Genomic DNA, 20968 nt, shown 5'->3' with positions numbered 1-20968 from the left:
GTCCTGCCAACGGAGGCCGCACGTGCGTGGGGCCGAGCTACGAGTTCCAGCTGTGCAACACTCAGGACTGTCCTAAGGACTCTGAAGATTTCAGAGAGGAGCAGTGCCGGCAGTGGGATCCTTACTTTGAGTACCAGAACACGAAACACCACTGGCTCCCCTATGAGCATGTCGATGGTGAGTGGTCCCTTTTCCCTAAGAAAAGTAAAATCAGTTACAAAAACAAGTAAAAATTATATAAGGAGGGGTAAAACTTCTTCTAGGGAAATGATGCCTCACAAATCCGTTATGAGTTGTTTGGAGGGATCTGGGAGTATCAGTGTATGAGTGATCCAATTCACACAATGTACTTGGATTTTCAAAAAGCTTTGGACCCTGTTCCCCAATAACTGCTCTTAAAGTGAGTTATCATGAGATAAAAGGGAATGGTCTTGCATGGGGGTGTGTGTTCCACAAGGATGGGCGCTGGAAGCATGGGTGCTGCTGAGCAAAGGTGGCAGTAAGCTGGGAAAGGGAGCAAACGAGGTGACAAAATCTGCTTGGGGATACAAAATTACTCAGGCTAATTAAAATAAGAAGGCCCACTGTGAGAGCTGCAGAAGGACCTTGTGACACTAAGTGACTGAATGTGGCTAACGAAGTTTGGCGTTGATAAATGCCAATAACGGATACGGGGATCAAAAATGGTAAGTGTGTATATGTGTAGGGGTCTGTACACAAGGTGGGCTCTGAAGAGAAAGGTGTGGGAGTTGGGGATAGCTTTAGGGAAACATCAGTTCAGTGAGTGTTGAGAGAGATGGAGAACACTGATCTGCTGCTGTGTACCTGAATGACATGTCTGCGTTTTAAATACGCTGCCAGCGTCGCTCAGGTTGTGCCCATCTGCTGCCCCCATTGCTAAAAAAACCAAAGCCGAACTCAGAAAGGCCCAAATAAAGCAAACATAAGCAATGACTTCTGAATGAGGAGAGTTTAGATAAACTAGGACTTTTCACCCTGAAAAAGCAGTGATTTAGATTAAAAAGATAGAGTTACAGAATTGTGAGTGGCATGAAGAGACTAAGCACGGAGTGATTATTCAGTTTCTCATAACACAAGCCTGGGAACGTCAAATAAAATTATCAGGTGGCAGATTTAAAACAAATAAGAGGATGTACTTTTCCACACAGCATATAATTAAACTGGAATTCATTGCCACAGGAAGTTGCAGATGCTAGAAAGTTTTAAAAATTATTTAGAGAAATTCTTGAAAGTTCTATAATACATTAAGAGCTATTAAATACCAAGTTCCAGCCATGACTTAGGAAGTCCCCAAGCTGCCGTTTACAAGGAACTTGGAGGATATTCTGAGAAAAGTACCGGGTTTGTTCTTACGTCTTCCTGCAAACACTGCTGGCACTATCAGAGGCAGGTGTGGGGTTGGATGATGTTCTGGCATCTCGGCAGAGATCGCCTCTTAGAACAAAAATGTTCATTTTCCTGTTAACGCCTCTGCTTAACTGCCAGTGAAAGTGCAGCTGGCTGATTTGGGCCATGAAGGCTGTGGCCGTGCTATTGCCACGTTGTGTTGAAAACATGCCGAGAAGAGGTTTTTACCAAACAAAAAGGTGGGCGGCAATGATTCTCAACTTGTTTGATGAGGAGTGTGGGTTGCTGGCTGTTTTTAAACCTGGTTACTTCATCTGAATAATGGGTGCTCCAGGGCAGGGTTGGCCTGGCAAGGGGCAGGTACTGGGCACCCGAGCTGTCCTCACCCAGGCACCCATCTCTGGGAGGGGAAGGGTCACTTTGGGTGAATCATTTTGCATTCCAGCGAGAGGATACTCTGCCAGAAGTTAATAGCAAATGCCTTGTAATTAATTTGCCTGACTTTCTTCCCAAACAGTTCTCAGGATTCCCTCATTCTTTTCATGCCATCTTGTGCAATCTGGGATTTTTCAGAGGCACAGACACAGCCTCACAGCTTAATTTCATGAAATAGCTTTGCTGGCACAGGGAGAAGGGACAAACACTGTGGCCTGCAGACCTTTGCTTCTGCTTTAGGCTTTGGAGCAGTGTGCTGCAAAGACCACTGAAACTAATCAGATGTTTTTCTGTTAAATTCAATGGCTTCTGGGTCAGAAACCAGCTCACTGAAGTCTGAGCGCTGGGCGCTGGGCACTGCTGGTTTCCTATATAACTATGGTATAACTGCAGCCCCCTTTGTGAGAGTTACATTCACCTGTGCAGGGTTATTAGAGGGAACAGCTTTTGAGTGAAAACAAGGCCAGAGGGTGGTTTATATTTGAACTCCAATGTATTTAAAACTCCCTTTTGTAAAGATAAGGCATATCAGCGACATACTTTGTGCAGGTAATGCAGTCGTGGCTCAAAAGTGACATAAATCCCTACACTTCACACGCAACTCAGCTGGACGTGTCTGACACATTGTGTATGCGATGGGGACAGGGAGGAACATCTCATCCTGCGGCCAGAGAAAAGCCGCTGAGCTAGGGTACACCTAGCACCCCGGTGCCACGTCGTGCCATGGGCTGTCCCCTGCTCCAAGCCCCCTGAGCACCCCATCTCCCAGCCTCCGCTGGGCTCACGTACCCCCGTGCCACGCATCTGCCAGGGCAGTATGGAGTGACATTGGCTATTAGCTCCCAGCCTCAATTAAATGAGAAGGAAACGCTTGGGGAGCAGGGAACGGACAGGTACATGGTCACGTCCGTGCTGCTGCACCTCTGCTATGCCCCACACCAGTGAATAGAAAGAAAAGAATTCTTTGCAATTAACAGGGTCCAATTTAAAGGTACTTGCACACTTACTGTTCCCATGGAGCAATGGGAAGACAGCCCTCTCTAAATTAAAGCCCTTGTACAGAGTTGTTGGCACCCAGTCAGACCTTCTGATATTTTCATTTGATCACATATAGTGAATGTATGGTATGCGTGGGGTGGGTGTGGGTACATACGCAGCGTGTGTTTGTGTACGTGTTTATGTCTTGTGCATAGTTTAATGTTTCTAATATATGCAAATAAATTAGGTCTGTGATTATTATGATCTTAATATTCCCCTATTAGGAATGTGCACAAAAAAAGGAAAGTACCGGTTTTGATAGTCTAGACCCTACATTTTTAGCATGATATCTCCGTGTTGTTCGGGAGCAGTAACAAAGGTCTCTGATGTACCAATACCCGGTGGCCATGAGGACATCAACAGCAATAACAAGGACTTTATTAAAAGAGGGCAGAGGCCATGGAACCGTACAGGGGAAGAATGCAAAGGGCCTGTGAAGATTTATTTTAATTGAACTGCTATAATGTAAAGGTTATTGTTTTAAATGGTGGGAAAAGTGTCCCCACTTTTAATCATGTTAAAATAGCAGGATCTTTATTTGTTTCATCTAACAGAAAAGCCATCTGCTCTTCACTGCCAAAGAAAGCATAGTGAATCCTATTATGGGGCTGGGGACAGCAAGAGAGATGGGTAAAATGAAATACACTGGTGGAATACAACTTTATTCAGCCACTGACTAGTCATTTCAGCTTTATTTTTTGTTCTTAGCTCTTTGGAAGAGATTAGGAGAAAGAGGTACGCTTGTCTGGCTGTTTGTGGATGTGTTAACAGTAAAAAAATGTTTTTTTCTGAATTGCTTTGACATCTCATCTTGTTTAATGATTTAAACTATCATAAATACAAGTACAACAATGCGGGAGAATTAACTTCATGTTTTGGAGGAAATGGTATGGCCCAGCTGTCTCTGAAGACTTTTTGGATGCCAAATTCACTCAGTGTCGAACGGCGGCTTTTAATGGCAGAATGACTTTTGCTGTTTTCAGATTTAAGTGCAGTGCAGGAGAATGGGAGAAACTGATGCAGAAACCTGCATCTCTCACAAGTAGTCATGTAGCAGATGTGGATACCTCTGCCAGATTGCATCATCCGACAAAGGATTAAAGAGAGGCCCCCCCATCAAAGTAAATTATCTGTTATTTTTAAGACTGTCTCCTAATGATGACACATGGGTGCTTTATGATTCAACAGTTTCCAAATGATCACATAGCCTTTGAAAGGGGATAAGCATCAATGATTTATGGGGTACCGTATTGCATTCTGTGATGTATGCAAGGAAGAAGAGAGAGCCAACACTATTGAAAGTGCTGTTCACAAAGTCAGCAACAAAACTGTTAGAGCTGAACACGCACAATTTGGGTCATTTTGTTTTTCAGCTAAGGAAAGGTGCCACCTGTATTGCGAATCAAAAGAAACAGGAGATGTGGTGTATATGAAAAGGATGGTACACGATGGGACCCGCTGCTCCTACAAAGATGCTTACAGCATCTGTGTGCGGGGAGACTGCTTGGTAAGCTTTTGATGGCTTGTTTCAGGCTTAGTATTGTGAAACCAATTAAAATGGTAGCTTGAGTGTTTCTCTCCAAGAATGACTATTTAAGTATAATAACGCTTTGGGCAATAAGGAGATTTCATTAGGATTATTGTCACAATATTATGTGTGATATTCACATTGCATGTGACTCAATTCCAACAGCACCTACCTACACAAGTAATATTGAATGCAGCATTTTAAAATGACTATTACAATTAGCTTTCAACAAAAGTTTTTCCTGCTGAGGTTTAGTGGGGGTAGACTGTACAATGAAATAGGAACATGCAGCAGCTTTCAAGGAAAGTGATGTTAAGATATGGCTGATGTTCATTCTCTCTGTATTTGATCTATTGCTATTTTTAAAAAATCAATGACAGTTCCTCTAAGTTGGGATCTGCCGCAGGTCATCTTTCAACGGAATTAGAGGCTCTGACTTTGCAAAGCAGTGGTAGAGGTGCTTATCCTCACATAGATGCCTTGATTCTCCTGGAATTTAAGCATCTGCTTTAAGATAAGCTGAGGCTTAAGAGCTTTTCCTTAATCGTGCTGCTTTCCTTCAGTAAGAAGACCACTGTGAAGCATAATATAAAAATATAATCACCTGATTAACAGCTATTATAGGAACTGGAAGTATTAAAATCTGTTTAGATGCTGATCTTCCAGGAAAATACTACAGTTTATACTTCTTTGCTGAAGCAGAAGTCTGGATTTTGGTATCTGAAGTGAAGGCTTATTTGAATTGAAGCGTGGATAAATAAGAATGACTGTTTTTCTCTTTTGTGCACAGAAAGTTGGGTGTGACAGGGTCATAGGTTCCACGAAGCAGGAAGATAAGTGTGGTGTTTGTGGAGGAGATAATTCCCACTGCAAAGTGGTGAAAGGAACATTTTCAAGAGTACCAAAGAAACAAGGTCAGTGTATTCAGTGTGTTTTGTCCTGGGGAATTCAGGGTATTTTTGTTTGATCTCTTCTGTTTCATGGAAAGTACCAGAGCAATCGCAAATCATTTACAGCATCACTAGTTCTAGTAAACTCTCTGGACTTTGAGATGTGTCTAGAATTTGAAAATAAGACTTTTGTCGAGTGGTCAGTTAAGTCGGCTGACATCAGGGCCTGTGCATGCATAGAGGAGGACTTCAGTGCTCCGTGTTGGAGAGCTGTGGATTTATTTGTGCTGCTGATGTCACTCAGCTGCTCTGTCCGAGTCACTGGAGTGCTGCAATAATATGTCATCATCACTCACTGTCAGACAGGAGCTTGCATGGTCTCTCTCTGTGGGTGCATATGGCACTCAAAGCCCATTTTAGTCTGAAGCAAAGTCTGTTGATGATACTTAAGGCATTTTTCTTCTGACCCAAAGCCCTTTGTCACTGTTATGTTCCACCACCTGACACAGAAATAGGGATGGGAATAATGCTGGATTAGGTTCAGCTCGCTGTCATACACGCTGCTTTTAGAAAATAAGATTTATTTAAAAGCCTAAGACAGACTCTTCCTCTTTGTAGCATACTAACCAGTTACTATCTTTTCAAATACTACAATAAAGGGCACATTAAGATGTTTGAAATTCCTGTTGGTGCGAGACATTTACTTATACAGGAAACAGACGCCACCAGTCATAATCTCGGTAAGTATGTAACAAGTAGGAAAATTTTCAGTCAGAATATTTTTTTCTGCTGTTTATTTTTGTCTCTGACAATGTGTTTGTGCATTTGTTTACCCATTATCCTCCCACACCACATACCTCCTTTAAGTATGTTAAATTAGGAAACTTATTTGGCAATTTGATTTCCCTGTGCTGTATTCCCTGGTGTCCTAGCCATTGCATTGGCGTGTGCATGTGTAAAAGCTGCTGGAAGAGGAGCGGAATTACATTACGGGGTGCAATGCATTATCTTTGCGTGCATCTCTTGTAACGTGCTTCCCATCTACAGTCATTTCCCAGATACATCCAAATCCGTTTCAGATTCTGCCCCATTGCTAACAGTATTGACGCAAGGCTGCCCGATCAATCCCGCAGCTTAGAAAGTAATTGAAATCCGCTCCTCGCGGTGCCCTGTAATCAATGCGAAGCAGTGTCTAGTAGGCTGTTATTAATTGGAAGTAGATTCACAGCAAACGGCCTGGTAATTGTATCGTGAGTCATCCCAACTTCTCACCAGTGAATGCTTCCCTTGCTGCTTAGTGCAGCCTGGCCCCGTGGATCAGGAGAGCAATCACTTGCCGATTCAGACAAAGTTTTTCTTTCGGTGTGGGGTAAGCGATACGCAGGGGACGCGAACAGCTTGCTATCCGCCGAAGCCAGTGCTGAGGGAGCGGGATGCTCAAGTAGCTGCTCGAGAGAGACGGGAGTTAAAATCTGGTGTTAAATAACAAACAGTCTCTGCTGCTTCTAACGAGGAGAACAAATTTTCCACCTCAGGAGAAAACCAAAAGTCCTAATACAAAGGTGGCTGAAGTCTCTCCAGGTGAAGGATGGGGCAGCGATGACGGCTGAACCAGAGGAATCGGGCGCTGTGTGCGATGGCAGGCGCCTGCGAAGCACCAGGAGCTTAAGCAGGGCTGTGTCGGTGTCAGGTCTGGACCTGAGCAAGAGAATTAATACAGTTTCTAGCATCTCTCTCTCACTGTGGGGACCCGCCGGGGGTTAGCCCAGTAGCCTTTCTCTCATCGAGCAGTAACAGCCCCCTGAGGTGCCTTACAACATGTGAAAGAGCTGAGCAGCCATGGGACCCCCACCGGCTCTCAAATTGGCTCATATTTGGCCAGTGGATTCAGAAGTTGTTAGTCAGGAGCAGGCAGACGGACGCACGCAGTGCAGTCCCGCTGGCCTCGTTTCTCTGGCAAGGCAGGCTATGAAAATAAAAAAAAAAAGGATGATTGATGTTTCTGGAGCTGCGCAGGAAAGCATTGGCAATTCAGTGAAGCACCTGAAAAGGTCTTTCCAAACCTGTGAGGGAACAGAGGGAAAATGCACGCTGGCCTTTTTTGCTTCTTCCACTGGGACAAGAGCAGAACAAAACTTGAGATGAGAAGCAAACCTCTCCTATTCACTTTCCTTGTGTTGTTCCTAGCAATTAAAAATCGTGAAACGGGGAAATTCATTCTGAGTGAAGACAACTATGTGCCAGACTCTAAAGTATTTATTGACATGGGTGTGGAGTGGGAATATCGGAATGACGATGATAGAGAAACTGTGCAGACCATGGGGCCACTGCGTAATGGAATAGTTATTCTGGTAAGTCAAATGAAAACCATCTTCCACAGAACACAATGTCAGGGTTACAGAGCCATAATGTGCTATAATGTATTTTAGATTCCTCTTGTGAGTTACAAGAAGACATCTGCTTCAATTATAAGACAATAGAAGATGTATTTTAATTCCTTTCTCCTAATTCATTGCTCTGTACAAGAGTTGTTATAACTCAGGGTTATGTGTTGAGCAACCAGCTCTCCTGATTATTTCCCGTGGATGGCCTAGAAATTGGCCACTGTGTAAAGACCCTCCAGCTTGCTTATCATATTTGACGTGAGCATTAGTTAAAAAAAGGTCAAAATGGCTTTTATCAGATAGATCTAATAGCTCCTCCTCCCAGGCATGTTTTGAAAACGTATCCTACAAAGGCAGATGCAGGATTCTTGTGCTTCCAGGCTCACTTTGACAGGGCACAGCCAGTTCTGCGGTTCCCAAACCCACCCGACTATATTCTTTTTTCATTGCAAACCAGCAAACAATAGACGACAATGAGTAGGGGTAGGTTGATTCAGAATCCCTCTGAAAGCAGCTGTAATGTGTTGATCTACACCAGCTGAATGTCAAAGGAGGAATAAATATTATGTTTTCAAAGGACCAATATTTTGCACTTCATTCACATTGAATTCCATTTTCTTGCATTTGTCTTAGTGCAGTGTGGTAGCAAAAAGTCTTTCTAAGTAGTTTATATTTCTGTCAGGATGAAGTAAGAAGCTTCACAGAATTCCCAGGATTATCATAAGAATATTTGTATTTTATCAGAAATAGAAGCAATTTTCTTCACTGCTTTCAGTTTTCTGTGCATTTGAATTTTCCTTGTCTTTTAGTGGAACTATCCATTATCATTTTAGTACAACATTTCCTTCCTTTGTGATGGGATGTGGAAAAAATTTAGTATCATGAAGTCAGTCCAATGCTGGCAAGAAAAATCAGTCTAAATCAACAACAGTCTTTCTTAATATGCAGTTTAGAAACTCTGTGTCATAAGGATAGAGATACTTTTTCATCAGGGGAAAAAAAAAGTGTTGAGTGCAGCTAAAAGGTTTAAATCTCTCCGGGAATGTTTTTATATCTGAGCCATGATGATTGCTATTTCACGTCATCTCACATAGCTTCTGATATCAGTCTTTCATATCTTTTTTCCCTACATCTGTTCTGCTTACTAGGTGATTCCTCATGGTGGTGCCAAGATATCTTTGACTTACAAGTACATGATCCATGAAGATTCCTTGAATGTAGATAACAATAATGTTTTGGAAGAGGACTCGGTGTCATATGAATGGGCTTTGAAGAAATGGTCCCAGTGTTCCAAACCTTGTGGAGGAGGTAAAAACAAAACCCCAGAGCATTCAAAATTGATTAAGAGAAAACTGAAAGAATGAACACCACATGTGGAATTCATTGCCATAAGACATTAGGGAGACCGAGAGTATGGAAGGGTTTTATTTAAGTTAAGAAATAGATGAATAAATAGTGAATGGAGTTAAAAATCTGACTTAAATGGTTTTGGAGGCAGATCTAGGGTGGGTCATTTCTGTTTATGAAACTGAAAAATTGTACAAATGTGCAAGATTTGGATGAGGGTCTCCAAGCTGCGGGGATGCCAAACCTCAAGGTGCCACGGGGCAGCCCTTAGTAAATCTGCATCCTGTGGACCTTGCAATGTAAGACCCCCGCTTTTGAGGCCAGATGTATACCCTGATGCTGTTCACCAGGCTGACGGTCAGGTTGCAGCGCTGTGGCTGTGCAGGTTAGCAGAACGTTCTTGAAATGCTCGATGGTTTTCTCATTATAGCCTGTAGTGAAAAGTAAAGGGGATGAGCGATTCTGGGTGCTAAATCTACATGAATACGTGTTTATTCGGTGCAATTTACAGTTCCTTTTGTAGTCTGTTCACCTGTAGTTCCAGCTGCAACCTTTGACAGTGTACGTGCAGTTTGTTTGAAACCCGAGTCCTGTGTAAGCTCTGCCAGTACTGAAAATAAGAGCAGTGTCTTTCTTCAGGCTACCAATTCACAAAATACGGCTGCCGGAGGAAGACGGACCACAAGATGGTTCATCGGAGTTACTGCGAGTTGATTCAAAAGCCCAAGCCCATTCGCAGGGTGTGCAATCTCCAGGAGTGCTCCCAGCCCATGTAAGCATCACTGCCCAGCTGCGATAGCCGTTGTGCCCAGCTGGCACTTGTCACCGAAAGAAGGTGACTTAAGCTTGATCTCTGCTTTTCCGACTTGATACGCGGCTGCTTGAGCTTGGGGGCTCTTAAGTACCTCTGTGCATCATTGCAGAGACGCAGGACTGTGAGGATGTGGTGCTATATTCTACTTGTAGACATACGATTTCTGGGACTGCTGGTTCCTATTACTTTTGAAATAATTTGGATTAGAAAAGAAGTGCTGTCTTGATCCAGACATTTGTGTTCAGGCCATCTTGAGGTAATAAAAAATAGACATAAATTCAATTTGTACCAGTTGATTTTACACAGTGTGAATTAACCATGTAAGAACAAATTTACAGAGTGCTACATAAGAAAAACAGTGTCACATAGCCTCTCAAATCCAAATCTTCCTAAAGTTCACAGCATATTTTTTGACATTTAAACACAGGGAAAAATACTTGACCTGTTAGATTTCTCTGGCTGCCCTTGTACAGCACGGTATGCCTGTTGGACCTTCATTTTTGCTATACTTAGTCAAGTGTTAGAAATATTTTAATTCACATTTTACAGGTGCTTTTTTTGACTGGTAGCAGGTTACTCCTGCCACATGTAGGACTCATACATTCCATGTGTTGCTACTGCAACAAGAAAGGAGTATGTTGATCCCAGCTTTTATCTCTGGGGACCAAGTCTAGATTCCAGGAAGCACAGAAAATAAGTAGAACATACCACACAGTATTTCCTAACTTCCTTTCAAAAAAGAATTGAAAGAGAGAAAAGTCAAGAAACTGTGCCCCATAAACTCAGCATGGGTCAGGGTTTAACATTTATTTATTGGAAAACTGAAGTAATGACCTAAGTGTATCTCAGGCACTCTGGAAAGGACTGTATTCTTCTTTCAGCTGCAAATATAATTGGACCCAGGTACCACAAAAACTCAATAGGATCCTAAATTGTACTTGGATTCCTGAATGTTTCAGTCACCTCTGTTTCCATAGAGTGGTGTCGGAGCATTTTGCACTTGTATATAGGAGAGGCAATTATTTAAAGATTTTATGAAGCTCTGTGACACCCACTACACTAATATGCTGCTGCTTCACTGCTGGGAAAAAATCATCTTTGTCTCAGAAATCACCTTAGGATTCATGGCTGTGTGCTCCACAGCGCTCGCCTTCCTCCACAGCTGTGTAATTTCAATAGGCTACAAAGAGAAGTTGGGTGAAATTACCACTTTACTTTTTAACTCAAGTGTTTTCTTGACTATTTCTAAACCCAGGATTTTATGAGTACTTTAGGACAATTGCTTCAAACTCGGGATATTTCTTCAAACTATATATATTTTTTGGTTAAGTTTGTCCCATGAATACTGTTTACATTGAAAAATACTTCCTTCTTGCAGATCTCTGCATTCTGTAAATATTTATAGACTGCTGTATTATCTTCACTTACTTGATTATAACTGAGCTTTCAGTAGTTTACATAAATTTCCTCTGGTCCTGTCTGTCCTTGTCGCTCTTCTCTAAGTTCCTTACAATTTGTAGCTGTAATTCTAGAGCCAGTTTGGCTGATCAGCAAAGTTTTCAACTACGCCACATTACAAACCGTAGGTTTCATTTTTCAGTGGCCAAACTGATTTATGCATTATGAACTCAGACCTTCTGATTTTCAGTGGAGTGTTGCCTTCCCCAAAACCAAACATTTATGATGCTGAGGACCCCAATTTGCCCAAGCTTAGCACACACAGCACTGACGGTGTAGGTGGGTTTTCTGGTGCTTCAGCAGATGGTGTCTAGCACGGCCAGGGATGTGGTCCATGGAGTATCCAGATATGGGCTGCATTTCTAACCCAGATGTTTTGGATTCACTCCTGTGGGAACCAGCTGTGGGGACGGCTGGTGCATGCTACATGATGAGACAAGGCACAGCTCATGCACCAAGACCTGGGAAGCTCAGCAGCACCCTTGAGTGACTGCTTTTGACATAAAAACAACCATATTTTTATGTGCAGTCTTGGAATGGCCAGCTTAAAAGCAAATGAAGCAAAGTAAGAATAACGCTTATCTCAGAGATAATGAGAAAGAGTAATTTTAAAGATCTGGGTCTTATTACTGATTTTTCAGGGGCATTTCAAATTACCCTTGCCGTAGCTGCTTATGGTTTTTCATATCTTCTTTTTCTGTATCAGAGCTAGTGTTAACATCCTGTTAAACCTATGTTTAAGAGTTACAGTTCAACAGACAGTTTGAACTCACCTAATTTAGGAGAGAGACAATTTTACTCAACTTACTCTCTTTTCACTAACCCAGATGGGTTACAGGACAATGGGAGCCTTGCAGCAAAAGTTGTGGGAAAACAGGATATCAAGTACGATCTGTCCGATGTATCCAACCCCTACACGATAATACAAATCGGTCTGTTCATACCAAGTACTGCAACAACGACCGTCCAGAAGGCAGGAGGCCTTGCAACCGGGAGCTTTGCCCAGCGCAGTGGAGAATAGGACCCTGGTCACAGGTCAGTCTCGTTCTGGAGGTCTCAAGCAACTAATTTCTTATAATGCAGGGGAGAAAAAATCTTGGCATTTGTTCCATGCTGTCTATTCGAATGCATTGACACAATAAACTAATACCTACACAGAGGGTGTATTGCTTCCACTGCTACTAATGCCACAGAAAGTGAGTTAGATGGAGAGGTGATGGTAGTGAAACATGGATGATCCAGACCCCATGAGCCACCCATATAAGATGGCAGCATTAGGAAAGCTGACTTCTACCTGCTCTTTATTCTGCTCGCAGTCATTTACCTGTTGACTTAAGCTGAGAGAAGGGCAATTAGTTCTTTTATCACTGCTTTATTTTCTTTCAAGTAAAGAAGACTAAAGTCATCAGACACTGTGAAGGAAGTTAGGTACCAACACTCATGGAGATGCAAAGGTGCGAGCATCTTCAACGTAAAGGCCTTCAGCAGATTTAGCTGCTCAGTCTCGTAAGGTTCTGTCACCAAGCTAAAGGACAGAGTTTTTCACCTAGTTTCCTAAGGAAACTTAGTGCACCTATTCATGGAGCAACTTCTATTCTACCTTTTCTGTTTGCCATTGCTATGGGCAAAATAGGATTCGGTGACTCCCATAAGAAGTGTCAAGAGCTCAGACCATAAGCTCTTTCTTGGAGCGTTTCACAGTTGCGGGTATACCATAAAAAGCAGCGGTTCTCCCTCTTGCTTAGTTACTGTAGGTACTGCGGTGGTTCAAATAATGTACTCTGTCGGCTCAAATCAAGGGCAGTGGTTTAAAATTTAAAAAACTAATCCATTGTTTCCAAAGGGTGACTTGGCGTCTAACTGGTGCATCTCCTTTCAGTGCTCTGTCAGCTGTGGCAACGGCACACAGGATCGCCCGGTCCTGTGCCGGACCAGGGACAACGCTATCGGCCTTTGTAAAGAAAATAAACCAGAGACTGTAAGGATTTGCAGACTACCTCCATGTCCAAGTAAGTGCTTGTCTTCTCTAGCATATATTACTTGCTGAAAAAATTATATTGATTGCATTTATTTGAAAAGCCTTCATCAAATTTATACTTGTGTGCTATGTCTGCCTGGGGTGGCAGTTCTCCATAGCCCTGCTTTTGAGCAGACTTGCCAAATGCAGAGCTGTTGTGTGGCCGATGGCCTTCTTGGGCACATGGCTATTCTCTTCTCACCGTGGGGACCGCCACTTGCCCCAGTACAGCATGAGAGGCTGGGGCAGACCTCAGCACGGTGGTGATGGCTGGATCCGGCCAGCGGACAGCAGCTGCCCTGGGTGAGAAGCACTGCCCGAGGCCGGCTCTGCGCCCCTGAGACGTGCTGGGCTTGGCAGGGGGCTGCTGGGTTGTGGCTAATCAAGGGCAGCATGTACAAATGCCTCTTTGCTTTCCCCATCTCCAGCGACAGTTCCAGGCTTCTTTTCCATTCTGTCAAGCACAAGTTATATTCAGGGGTTATCTAACTCAATTTTATTAAGCTATAATGAATTTACTCCTACTTAATCCACGACACTAATGCCTTTATCCATGTTAGCTTTTCAGCCGTTTGCAAATGATATTTGTGAGATCACTTTACATATTCCTATTATTAAGTAATTCATATTTTTCTTTTATTCCTGATGTATTTCTCAGGGTAGCTTTTGATTCCTAATTAATTAGAACCAAGCTGTCAATTATGGTCTCCAATACAAAGATTTTAAAGAGGCAGTATAACTAAACTAGACTGGATGAATCCTAGGACATACTTATTGCTGCTGTGAGAAGTACTGCTAGAGAACTGGCCTTCAGGCTGTCTTCAGTGTTGGTTGTCAAGTGCTGGGCACAAGTTGTAGCAAAGTGGCAAAACAGGACCCTCTGCCCAAAACTAGACAGCCTGGTCATAATCCTTCCCCAGGCTCCATCACCATCGGAGCCCACTCACTCTCTTAGTTTACCCACTTCTGACAGGTCAACTATTTAATGCTAACATATGTTGTGTTACATCTTTTTTCTCCTCTATTCAAGGAAACGTTTCTGATCCTTCAAAGAAAACCTACATGATACAATGGCTGTCAAGACCTGATCCAGACTACCCCATCCAGAAAATATCTTCAAGTAAAAGACCCATTTATAACTCTGCCTTTGCCCTTAAATGCATGCCACATCGAATGTGGACTTTGCCTTTTGCTCTCTTCTTCTCTCTATGCGGAAAGTTCCCTTGACTTTGCCAAGTTTAAATCTTGGGCTGAATCTTTTTTTCACACCAGGCACTTGGTGCTCGGTGTCTTTCTTCTCTGGAGCTTGCGTAGCACTGGTGGTGGAGGTCTTGAAGTGTTGGATGTGTGAAGTTGGATCTCCACAGTATGTTGCAGTCCTCTGAAAGGGAGCTGGGATCGGTTTGCTTGTTGCTTGGTGATGGTGAAAAAAGGCTCTTACTGGTTCATGATGTTCAGTTTGATAGCAAAACTGAGAACTTATTGTGAATGTGATCACATCACAATAATGACACCTTGTAGTGCTGAAGTTCTCCTTTATCTAAAAACCCTAAATCTCATTACTCTCTAGTTTCAGTTCGCTGACAGGGTAGTCTGATGAGTGAAAGAATTTTTTCATTCCATTTTCCTTTGCGGTGCCATTGCTTTACTCACCCTTGCTGCTCATTTTTTATTCCTGACCCTCACATTCATGTTTGTAACCCGTGGAGGGCTCACTGGGAAGCAGAAGCTCAGTTTCTGTCGGTATTTTCAATGCTGCTATGATGCTGTCTGCTCTTGCCAAACTCCTGGTGGTGGTTTGAAATATTTTTCCTTGAGAAAAGCTGCATTCATTTTTCCCGTCGCACAATTTTTGCCAGTTTTGCGTACTTTCACTTTAGAAACAAAACCGAAGCAGAACAGGCATGGTCCATGTTGAAGGTTGCGTGGTGGTGTTTTTCTTAACCTGGCGGAGGCAATATGATGTTTTCATTGACTACGATGTCTCCAGCTGCTCAGCACGGAGCTGTTTATAGTCATTACATCTTTGGTCTTTTTTCACCATGTGCATGTCTGACTTGACTGGTACGGTTGTATGTGTGCGTGTGTGTGTGTGCTCTATAGATGTGTCAACTGGCAAACATAACAGTGTGAACTACTACAGAATTACCTCAATTTTTATTGCTTTTTTTGCTTAGAAGAAGAATTTTAGAAAAATGCCTTAATGTTGAAATGTAAATGGCATTAATTTACCAGATCCAGCTTTAAATATAAACAGTACACTGGTACCTTGAGTTAATCTTCATATGGAGTGTTTTTACTTGAATGATAACTATTAGAAGGCAGTAAATTTAATCCGAGGTTAATTTGCACAGTGCATATCCATATCTTCATCAAGACAGGATTGTGACCTGATTTACTGAAATTTAACTGGCATTCTTGCTTCACCTTCCGTGTTTGTGTGGAAGATTTGGAATTCACAAGTCATAAACCTGTTTGTGACAGTCAGTACCAATAGTAGAAGCTTATCAACTTTAAAACCGCAGTCTTGGAGCAAATTACTACCTTATTGCATTGATCATATTCTTTGGAAAAGTGGCATTTTTGAATCTTTGGGTCGTCAACAGTGTAGCACTTCAAACTTGTCATTATCATGTGATCACATATTTAAATTTTGCTGTTAATATGATAATTTCCTGAAACATGTTAACAATTTACATGACAAGGTGAAAAAGCAAAGACACGTATCTGGCACTGAATACTGTTATGTAAAATAATTGGTGTTTAACTGTATAAATATATTCATGACTGTTACCTTTAAATAGACAATGTTTAGTGATGTTTCAAGAGATGGGTGGCTATAGAGAATGGTGCAATAAGGTATCTGGGCATTGTGCACTATGTCTATATGCACTTTGGTTTATCAGGGATATTTTATTAGTGTTTTGTATGTATTTAACATAATATTAAAGATGTGCCAATTCAGTTTGCTTTTCAATATTTTTTTATGAGACTAATGTGTACCAAAGTGACTGTGAAACTGATTTATTTTTTTCTTACTGATGTTTTGAAGATATACTTCCAGTCTGTCATGCATACTGCAAGTAAAAATAAATAAAAGTTCAGCAAATCTGGATATTTTGGTTTGGATAGAGGATAAAAATTTCATTCTGACATTCATAAGTTACAGAGTTTATTTATATAACTTATCAGATGTCACGAAATATACTACATAATGCGTTTTTATTTTCATGTATTTTTAAGCTTGACATTACATATTTTTGATAGGAAAAAAAGGCATTTTTCTAAAGGTGCTTTTAGTGATTCTTACAAAGCCAAGGACCAGATCCGCCTTGTTGAAACTACATTTAAATGTTCTATCTGTTGGCTTTTATTTTGCAAGCCATTTGGAGAAGCTTGCTTTAAGGTCATGCAACACAAGGCAAAATGTTCAAAGGGGACTCTACGTGGTATGTAAAAATACATATAAAGCTGTATGGGCACATGCAGTCCTTTGTATAGAGTTATGCATGCAGATATGAACAGGTCCAGCTCTTAAAGACTGGTTTGAAAATGTCTCCAAAACCAAGGTACTATTCTTAGGTTCCTAAGGAAGGAGTTGTTCTTTATTTCCAGCAGTATCTCAGTTTAGCATTTGAAAAATATGAAAATGAATTGACACATTTGAAAATAGGAACAAGAATTTTGCTTTTCTGCAACAAATGCAACAGTCGGGGCATAAATACAACGCAAGGAAGGTGTTTCCACTTCCTCAGCCAGTACTAGCATTTTAAAGCAGCAGCAAAAGTTATTAGTTTATTTTAGACTGATATGTTTGCCAATTAAACACCTATAATGCCCTATTTTGTTAACTGAGGATGAGTGAAGAGGCGACACCTACACTTTCTGAGTTCACTTGATATCTCTGAATCTGCTCTGGTTCTCTACTTTGCTGTAAGGCTGCTGACAGAGTAAGTCAGTGTTCATAGCAGGATGGTGAAATAGGAGCTCCAGTAACACGCTGACTTGAGCACGCTGTCTGCTATCGGGTACGCTCTAAATAAAGGCGAGTAATTGGCGTTACTCATCCTTTACTGTAAGAGTAGGTGGAAATGTAGTAAGAGCAGGGAGAGAGGCAGAAGTGATTTCATCTCTGTCTCGGCACGCTGGTCACAGAAAATGTTTTGTTACCGATTATGCCAAGTATTGGTCAGTCTGCCTTTCTCCTCAGCCCTCGCTTTTCTTACAAGCCCTCTGACTCCTCTTTCTTTCAGCATGGGCTGCGTGTTGGGATTTTTCCTGGTAGTTCCTGGCTCCATCACTTCAGCCTGGAGGCACAGGAGCTGTAGAGCGTGTATGTAGGACAGAGGACAGGTAGCTTTCTCTCCAAGGAGCCTGCTAACTCCTCACCAGCCATCTGCCGCCAATTCATACGGTCCTCTACCTCCTCTGAGCAGAAATCACAAGGGCCTGAGTAATCTCTGAGTAGCCTTCTGTTTATGTTTCTCAGACAGTAATACCATTTGACTAGTTCACCTTTAATGCCTTAGCCTGCATTTTTCCACCTGTATTTCAGCAAGATCAGGATCTGCTGTAACACCTTTGTTATAGTGCAGAGTGTCACAACAGCTATCATCGGCAGCTTGAAACCTACCAATTATCGTTCTTTCTCTTCCGTTGCAGTTTTCCAGTCAGTGACACAAAAATCAGGACTTGTTACTGAGACTCCCAGTCATTAATGGACTGGCTTGACTCCATCACACTGGAGTTTGTCGTTCTGAAAATATCAGCTCCCTTCTAGGAGGAGGAGAAAAGCCTTATGCTAAATGCACCACTTCTCTCTCAAGCAAGGGACATGCTCAGGCAGTGCTGGTGTTTTCAGACTAGAGGTACCTGGCAAAAATACCATTCCAACGGGTGGACTCAGATTAATTCTGAGAGTTACACGGTACACATCGAAATCAGAGTTGACTTTCTTGAGACAGTCCAGATAAATATAAATTACTCCTGACTGTGGTTAGTCACTGTTGGATTGCAGAAAAGCATTAAAAGGAGTGAAGAGGGGAGAAAGAGATTTCTCAGTATAAACCTTGATGACTTTCTGGGGGTTTAATGTAGCTTTAGCAACAACACAGTACTATCAGCGTGGTTTGAACTCTAAGCCAAGGCAGGAATGCAATTCATCGTGGCTGCGTGGTCCTCAGGGTAGCACTTCCAGAATGTGAAGCCAAAAATTAGAGTGTTATGGTCTATAGCGTGGATGGGGCTGGTACAAACGGTTCAGATCAGCTTTTGCATCCCTTGAAGTGAGTTGAATTTTAGGTTTAATATTAAGCCTGCTTCTGCTTATAGAAGGCTCATTTGCCAGTTTTCCATCCCACTTTAAATACCAAACCCTCTGCCCACTGCCAAAGCTTCAGCTGCGTTTCTTTTTCTGATTAATGTGAAGATGCTCTTTATTTATCTGTTCCCTTTTTCTCTTTCAGAAGATCATTGTCAAGGAGACAAGTCAATGTTTTGTCGCATGGAAGTTCTCTCTCGTTACTGCTCGATTCCCGGTTACAATAAGCTGTGTTGCAAGTCCTGTAATATGTACAGCAACATAACAGAGGACGACAATGTAACTGATTCTAACGTAAATAAGAATAATGTCATTGAGGAGGAGCTCCTGACAACCCTCAGCCCTCCCGTAGGAGCGTCCACCACACAGTCTGCCACCAGCCCTCCTCTTGTTTCCAAAACACGTGCACCTCCTTCCAATGCAACTGAGGAGCACCCAGAAATCAATGCAGTGGATGTTCCCTATAAAATCGATGGGCTGGATAATGAAGTATCACAGCACAACATCATTACGCGGAGGAGGATACCTTATGAAAGGACAAGGAATCAAAGAATTCAGGAGCTGATTGCTGAGAAAAGGAAAAAAGAGACTCTTAGGAAAATAAACTAAAATGGAAATATGGCACAAACAACATTTTTCTCTTATAGAGATGTTACCAACACCATAGTATTGCCCATATCGTAGAGACTAAAAATGGGGAAAAAATCAAAGTGGTGCTATGGCAGAGATGCCAAATTCTAAAGCCTACTATAAATGGAAATGACAGATTGTTTCATAAGTGCTAATCTGAACACTTTGACGGCTAGGTTTACAGGGTATGGTAGAGTATTAGTGCAATATCATTACAGCATTTCACGGAATCCAAACAAACTGTAATACCTAGGCCAGGTTAGCAGGTTTCTTGTTTATGGGCTCGTTTAACTCTTCTATGCCTGTGTAAAACTGCTTGGGAATAGTAATGGGAGTTACACTTGGGATGGAGGAAAACAGTCATGAGACATAACAAATCCCTTTAACACTGACAAGCAGGTGGTCAGGAATCCTGTGATGCTTCTGTGCATTGCATAAACCCGGGCACTAACTCAGCCCCCGGTTCAGGAAGGTACTTAGGGACATGCCAGGCGAAGCTCAGCTGACTTTGGTAGAGCTGCTCCTGTGGTTACAGCTAGGCATGTGCTTACATAGCTTTCTTAACCGGGACTGCATAAGAAAATATATAGAAAATTCTCTAGCCATGTATTTATGTGTAAATTAAAAACTGGCAAACAGTAGCTTACATATTTCCATAAGTGATTTCAAAGGATTCTCCTAAATTTTTGAATACGTGCAAGACATTTAGTAGGGTAGATCCGGCCAGCTTGGACTGACAACATCCTAGTCTTTCTGTTTACAATTATCCATGGTTTTGGTAGTCTTAAAGTTCCTATAATGCAACAGCCTCAGTGATCTTTTTTTGGTTGGTGCTTTTTTTATTGGTCTGATTTTTTTTCTACCCACATATTGTTTAACTTAAAGAGGACTGGATTCTTGTTGCCTTTTCTTTGGTGCTTTGTTAAGAAAACATTTTTTTTTCTCCCATAGGCTGAGGTTATTTTGGAGGAAATAATTTTGTATTATCTTCCTTTCCTTAGGACAGCTTTATTGGTGCAGAAGTGAACAAGTGAATTGTTTGCTGTGCCCTTACATATACACGTACATACACACACACACGTGTACTCACAGTACCAGGTCTGCTAGAAACTTTAAGATGTGTAACCTGACAACCCTTTGAGTACTTCCTTTCCCCTCAGGGTCATCATGGTTTTCATAGGTCATTTTGAATTCCTGGTTGGAGAGCAGAAGATGAATCCAGCTTGGCTCTAACACCGCAGGGACGGGGAATGTGCACTGGCTCCTGCTGCGGGTGGCATCTGAGCAGTTTTTCTCCTGTCTCCTGGCTTGGACTCTTCCATTTGTTTCCTCTTTGCTGGTAAACCCCCTGCAGAGCCCAGGACTTCCCTGAAATCCTCCTTTTACCACTAGGTAGGTCTGATGGCTCCTAGCTCAGATTTTCCAGTCTGAGAGTAAGACCTCATCGTCCAGCCTGAACTGGTCTTAGTTTGAAGCAGTGCCGGTAATACGCCTGTCTATACAGCCACATAGTTATTGGAAATGTGCTGAGTTTCCAGCAATGTGTAAGCTCTTCTGTGGCCCAGCTGCTGGCAAAGAGCTTCAGAAGCACTGCAAGGTGAACAACATGTGGCTTCCTGCAACCCTGCCTTCTGCCCCGACCACCACGGCTGGATGAGCTGCCCAGTCTCCTCTTCCAAACAAGCCAGTCCTCCTGGAAAGGATCCGAGAGCCCGCAGGAACAGCAGTCCTTGCAGCAC

At 42.3% G+C, this 20968-nt stretch overlaps 1 protein-coding gene across 1 annotated transcript in view; it reads left to right on the top strand.

Moving 5' to 3' along the window:
• The window catches only part of ADAMTS2 (ADAM metallopeptidase with thrombospondin type 1 motif, 2), a 184417-nt gene extending 165209 nt beyond the window's left edge, over nt 1-19208 (top strand). The window contains exons 12-22 of the mRNA XM_010579205.1: nt 2-177; nt 4215-4348; nt 5160-5283; nt 5919-5999; nt 7447-7610; nt 8792-8951; nt 9630-9762; nt 12090-12297; nt 13142-13271; nt 14310-14399; nt 18745-19208. Of these exons, the coding sequence (XP_010577507.1) occupies nt 2-177; nt 4215-4348; nt 5160-5283; nt 5919-5999; nt 7447-7610; nt 8792-8951; nt 9630-9762; nt 12090-12297; nt 13142-13271; nt 14310-14399; nt 18745-19208 (1864 nt within the window). The remainder of the gene's footprint in view (nt 1; nt 178-4214; nt 4349-5159; nt 5284-5918; nt 6000-7446; nt 7611-8791; nt 8952-9629; nt 9763-12089; nt 12298-13141; nt 13272-14309; nt 14400-18744) is intronic.
• Nucleotides 19209-20968: the final 1760 nt, after the last annotated feature.

This window comes from Haliaeetus leucocephalus, unplaced genomic scaffold (assembly GCF_000737465.1).
Source record: "Haliaeetus leucocephalus isolate CR32 unplaced genomic scaffold, Haliaeetus_leucocephalus-4.0 Scaffold656, whole genome shotgun sequence".
Lineage (NCBI taxonomy): Eukaryota > Metazoa > Chordata > Aves > Accipitriformes > Accipitridae > Haliaeetus > Haliaeetus leucocephalus.
This window is presented reverse-complemented; position numbering and strand designations above follow the sequence as displayed.